The following is a 6,249-nucleotide window of genomic DNA, read 5'->3' as shown; positions in this document are numbered from 1 at the left end:
AGGCAATCTGAGTCCTCGTGCAGTTTCAAATACTCCTTTTCATAATTCACAAAAGTCTCCTCATTTATTAATACCATAAAGATCATTGTGTCAGTTTCTTAAAAAGAAAGGAAGATTCACTAGGAGCTTCTGAAGATGTCTCATTAGTGTGTAACTTTGTCACTCACTGGGTCTCATCTGTCATATATAAAACAATGCATGGGTGTTTTTTCTCAAAGCAAAATAACATATTTTGGACGTTTAAGGTTACATAAGAGTTGAACTGGAAATTTTCAGGTAAAAATGTGCGTATTCCTTGTCCCAGAAAATGGCCTTGTCTTTCTGCTCCAAGACTGCCACCTCGTGGAAACAGAGCAACTGTGCAGCGCACCGTACAGCGCTTAGATGGCCAGTCCTTATGACGTATTCATTCAGAACTTTTTCAATCCAAGGCATTTTTTTGAGTCGAAATACCAAAAATCAAAGTAGAATCGAGGTATCGCTTCATTAACTCACGAGGGTAGTGTGCCAACGTATGCGATATGTCAATATCAGTATGTTCATGATGAAATGAATCATTCCCACACCACGAAAACTGCTTTCGTTGCATATGATGAAGATGGTGATAATTATGATGATCATGATCAAAACGACTGGTGGTACTTGTAGACATGAACTATTGCTAACACCACCAAATAGCACCACCACCACTTGAACTACGAATAATAATAACAATAACTATTATTATTGTTGTTGTTGTTGTTGTTATTATTATTATTATAAATTGTTGTAGTAGTAGTGGCAATAATAGTGACGGTAGGACTACTAGCAATATTCCCTCAATATGTTTAGTAAAGCCGTCGCCTGGACGTAACATGAATGTGATAGACTCAACACAGCTCACTGAACGAGACCTGTGAATCGTTGCTAAGGAGGAGTTAAGATTTCCTTGTGTCGTAGCAGTGCACACCCACTTAGCAATCGAGTACTTGGTACGTGTGAATGAGTCGATTCACTTGCTGACGTAGACGTCTGATCAGAACTCAAGATTCCGCGACTCAATGCAACTTCTTTTTCGACAGCAAAACCAAAAGAGAGCCAGACACATTTTCAAAAGAAATATACAGTTTGAAAAAGAAACGAACGGTTTTGTAAAGTCATCCGGTGCGGTTTTTCACGACTGTTTTGCCTCCAAGCCCGGAGGGAGAAGAATATGTCCACCGGGAAAGATGCACCTGTTAGCGAGAGGTAAGCGTTCTGTCGAGTTTGCCGACTTTCACTGTTTAATTAGGACATTTTATACGTATCAATATACTTTTATCCCCTCCATGTGTTCCTGTCCAAGAACGTCACTGTCTTTCTGGTGTTTTTCTTTTGGCTAATAGCAAAACAAAGTCATCGCATTTCAAATGAGTAAACATATTCCAGCTGGATTCGCACTGCCCCAAATGACAAGCTTAGCCTGTCTCTGGCATTGTCCGTATAATGTCGTGCGCTCGTATTTTATCCTTTCTTGCAATGTCTGACGCTCTCACGTTATCGCTGCTCAGTTTAAAACACGTAATGTTACATAGCAAAGTACCTAAGTGACTAGTTCTTTTTTTTTCTTTTGTACTCCATCGGCACAGCCCTCCCGGTTTACCTCTTCCTTCCTCGTTGTGTAACCGAGTCTAATGTGTGTTCAGTGAATGTTTGCTCTTTTCTTCCACAGATCTTCTATGCCTGAGTGGAGGCACAGTGAGTTTCTCACTCCCCTAGGTGCCGTGAGGCGTAGGTTCAGTTTAAAGAGAAAAGCTCGCAAAGAAATTGTTTTACTGATGCACAGGTGATGTCTGTATTATGTGAAAATGGGGCTGTTATTACCGTTGCGTGTACTCAGAGAATACAATGGACACCTTGAGCACATCTTGCGTGTGTGTGTGTGCGCGCGCGTCTGTATGTGCGCGTGTATCTGCGCGCGTGTGCGCGCACGCGGAATACCCATAAGCAACCAGAGGCGAAAGAAGTCGCCAAATGGCTTTGAAGCCGGTGTCATCTCGAATACGGTTACTCAACCATGGAATCTCAAACAAATAATTTGTCCAGGAAGTAAGCATAGTTTCAGTGCTGGCCGCTCTTTTCATGTTGTGTAGGCTACTGCAAAGTCAGCTGTCTCTCAAACTTCCATTCTGTGACTCAGCGCTCCAGCTGATTACAGACCTCCTGTGACGACATGACGTCTGTCTCTCACGCTTTATTATGGGGAAATAGTTAGCAGATTATATATATATATATACATATTGTGTGTGTGTGTGTGTGTAGCTCTTCACAGGTCAGTCTCCAGGAGAGCCTGGAGGAGTGTATGGAGGCATTGGATCTTTTCCTCAACAACCAGTTCAGCGAAAGTTTGGACAAACTGCGGCCTCGGTAACGACTAAAAAAACTTCTCTTCTCTTCTCTTCTCTTCTCTTCTCTTCTCTTCTCTTCTCTTGATGGTTAAGTTGTGTTCTATCTGTGTGGTTTTCTCTCTGTTGAAGATTAAGTTCATTTGTTTGTGTGTGTGTGTTGTCGGGAGTTGTTTGCCTGGTAGCTTGCACACACTGCTCTCACACTACTGCTCTTTACCAGGATGTGTAATGTTTGCAGAGGCTCACACCCATGTACACGCACACACACACACACACACATACATACACACACAGGCATGCACGTGCAAACACACACCTCAGGGCAGGTAAGATAGTGAAGAAATACAAGGCAAAAAAACACCTTTTTTATTAATTTATTTTAAATTTTGATTGTGAATTGATTTCTACTTTGGGTTAGTTTTTTCCATTCAGTATTCTGATTTAGGCTCGGACAGCAAAACAGAAGGAGATAACGATGTCACCTTCTATGTTGTCGTGGAAACAATGGAATTTCACAGATGTTTAGCTTCTGAGTTTTTGTGGTGCAAAAATATAATGCTAAAAACTATTTTAAAAAAAAGTAATTAAAGTTACTTGAATGTTTAGTGCAGTGGTTACTGTCCAGGTGAATCCCTTCTGGTTTCTGTATCTTCCTCTCAAGGTACACTCTGTTTCTTAGCGGCAGCCGGCCGGCTCTCACTGTGTTTATGGCTTTGGAATGGGTTTTTGTTGTTGTTGTTGTTGTTGTTGTTTTCTAGAGCTTCAGACAATATGCAACACACTCTTAATCACTGTGTGTGTGTGTGTATGTGTGTTAAAGGGCTAAAGACAGTATGTACCATGCGTTAATTTATGCCACCATTCTGGAGATGCAAGCTATGATGACTTTCCAGCACGAAGACATCGTCCACGCAGGAAACACCATGAAGGCTGCCCAGGAAGTCTGTCAGAGGTGAGTCCACTCTGCACATGCACACACACACACACACACACACACACACACACACACACACACACACACAAAACTCTTACTCACCCGTTTACCATTTCACTCAGTCACTCACACACGGCAGCACACAAAGCCACACACTCTCACCCTTTCACAGACACACCCACACGGGCTTCACCGCACGTTCACGTATGCCAAACACTGCAACAGGTGAGTGTGTCTTAAAACACAGCCCTGAAGAAACCCGAATTACTTTTATCATAGTTTTTAGCATTTATATTTCTCTCTCCTCAACCCAAGTCTATATGCACAGCTGTTTGACGCAGCACTGTACTGTATTTCACCATCACAAGATCATTTTAGCCAAACATTTACTTCTCCCTGTGCAGCACAGCAAAAAAAACCCATCTACTCTGCATGAACAGTCAACAACATACAGTATTGTCATCTTTCCATCTCAGGAAAAAATACACAGAGCAGCATTACTGGAGAGCAGTGCTGTAATAGCTGATCTAAAACCCTAAACGTTGACCACACCTGATGATGGCTTTTAAACAAACCGTGGCATTTGCCTGTGGTTTGCATGAAGCAGCAGTTTCAGGCAGCGTTAGGGGCCCGGGCTGCCAACGGGAGATAACGCACTCATTAGCTGTTCTGTCAAAGACAGATCTGTTTAGACCCGTCTAAAAAAAAACAACCTTACGCTGAAATGTTGGAAATGAGCTCAAAGATGCCTGTTCACTGTGAAAGATGCAGTCAGTACCTACCTGTTCACTGTGAAAGATGCAGTCAGTACCTACCTGTTCACTGTGTGGCATTGACATGACAAACTCCTGTCCTACCAAGAGATTTGTAAACAATAACAATAATAATAGATTTTTTACTTGTTTATCATCACTCATAGAGGTTATTAGCTCAAAGTGCTTAACATATTGAAAATCATATAAAACTGCACAGTACAAATATAATTAAATAATCAATCAGCAAATGAACCATTTTGAAATGAAATGATAAAAAGAAACATTTAAGGACATAACTATAAGAGAAAAGGAACATAACGGTTCCAGACACATCAATCCAGTTTTCAAAGTCAGTCTTGAGGCATGTTGTTGTCCATATTGTTACAAACAACGCTTGATCTAATCACCTTGAACGTCTGAGTCGGGTTTTAGTGCTGGGCTTGAACATATAATGTTGTATCTCATTAAAAAAAAGTGGAGTAGGGAATGTTGTCTTTCACAGGACAGTTTTGTATTATAGGTTTCACTTCTGAGGATCCAGCGGCTCCTGGAACGTTCTAGAGAGATACAGAGTCGGGCATTAGTTGCTCCATTTATTTATGCAGAATTCTCTTTTCATGCATGATTCAGGACTGGAGTTTATCAAACAAAAAAAAAACAAACAAAAAATTCTCTACAGCAGGAAGCCTCTGCCAGCCTGGCTTACTCTGTCACCAGAGTTACAAACTACGAAATAACACAGTTTACAGACAGAAACACAGATTACAACTGTGTGTGTGTGTGTATGTGTGTGTGTATGTGTGTGTGTATGTGTGTGTGTATGTGTGTGTGTGTGTGTGTGTTCCACAGGTTCCGTAAGAAGTCCGGTAGCTTGCTGAGCAGATCAAACGGAGACGACCTCACTGAGGGTGAGTCAGCGACAGTGACAGTGACAGTGACAGCGACGTTTCTCTCTGTCATGGCTGTAACTGCAGCTGAACTATTAACACCATTAGACAGTTAGCCAGTGTGTGTAGTTTTCCTTCCCCACTGTTTGCTGTTATAACAGTGTTCAGATCATAGGCTGTGTGGAAAAGCATCCTGTATGTTCTGTGTTTTTTGTGCGTGCTGTATTTGATCATTTGACACATGATTTTGATTGGGCTGTGGGTGGGCGCGCGTGTGCGTATGTGTGCGGGCGTGCGTGTGCGCGTGCGTGTGCGTGTGTGTGTTTATGTGTTTAAAGAACAACTCCACGCCGAAGTAAGTTACGCGGAGTGTCTCCTTCAGAGGGCTGCTCTTACATTTCTTCAGGTTGGTCTCCTCTCCTCTCCTCTCCTCTCCTCTCCTCTCCTCTCCACCCCTCTCCCTCTCCTCTCCACCCCTCTCCCTCTCCCTCTCCTCTCCTCTCCTCTCTACTCTTTTTCCCCAGAGATCCTGCGTCACATTCAGAACTGCACTGTTTCATGTCCACATCCTGCCCTTGCACACTGTGACTGTGATTCTCTCATGACTCCAGACTGAGTGATCATGTTTCAGACAGAGAGAATTTCTTTCTAATGTGAATAAACTGGTTTCACATACCATAACATGCTTTTTTTTGTCTCTTTCCTTGAAAGACCTAGTCATTTCCTCTTCCTTGTTGCCTTTTGAGTTTTTTTTTTTTCTGCTTTTGTTTTCCTCTCTTCTAGGATGAGAACATGGTTAGTTTTATCAAAGGCGGAATGAAAGTTCGCAACAGCTACCTCATATACAAGTAAGCCTGCCGGGGATAGGATGGGAAGAATGCTGACAGACAACAAAATGGAATGTAAAAGAGAAAAAAAAAAGAAGGAAAAGAAAAAATAGAAATGACATCCTCTTTGTGTTGTCAGAACGTAGAGATGAAGGAACTGGCAACCTTTATTTAAAACAAAACAAAACAAAACAGGGAAACAAAAAAAAAAAGTTTCTTCTTTGAACACTCTCATCGGCAATCGGTCAGCTGATCCACATGCATGATATGAGCGTCACATTTGCATTATCAGCATAATATTTGCATAATAATCCTTATCTTTATCTTATCATAATGGTCTGTTAAATTCACTCTAGCTTTACATCAACCACAGAAATGTCACACAACAACTTGGAGTTCACTTGTACTTTTTCATTTTTATTTATTAATTTCACTTCTGCCTTTGGATGCTTTTGAAGGTGTCGAATTTAACTCCTCATA

The 6,249-nt window shown here is 41.6% G+C and overlaps 1 protein-coding gene across 1 annotated transcript in view; it reads left to right on the top strand.

Moving 5' to 3' along the window:
- Positions 1 to 1,179: 1,179 nt before the first annotated feature.
- The window catches only part of zgc:158403 (tetratricopeptide repeat protein 39A), a 13,197-nt gene continuing 8,127 nt past the window's right edge, over positions 1,180 to 6,249 (top strand). The window contains exons 1-6 of the mRNA XM_030794084.1: positions 1,180 to 1,227; positions 2,281 to 2,385; positions 3,187 to 3,318; positions 4,905 to 4,963; positions 5,281 to 5,348; positions 5,726 to 5,790. Of these exons, the coding sequence (XP_030649944.1) occupies positions 1,193 to 1,227; positions 2,281 to 2,385; positions 3,187 to 3,318; positions 4,905 to 4,963; positions 5,281 to 5,348; positions 5,726 to 5,790 (464 nt within the window). The 5' untranslated portion in view covers positions 1,180 to 1,192. The remainder of the gene's footprint in view (positions 1,228 to 2,280; positions 2,386 to 3,186; positions 3,319 to 4,904; positions 4,964 to 5,280; positions 5,349 to 5,725; positions 5,791 to 6,249) is intronic.

The sequence above is a fragment of the Chanos chanos genome, chromosome 16, assembly GCF_902362185.1.
Source record: "Chanos chanos chromosome 16, fChaCha1.1, whole genome shotgun sequence".
Classification (NCBI taxonomy): Eukaryota; Metazoa; Chordata; class Actinopteri; order Gonorynchiformes; family Chanidae; genus Chanos; species Chanos chanos.
Note: the sequence above shows the minus strand (reverse complement) of the source record. Positions and strands in the feature narration are given on the sequence as shown.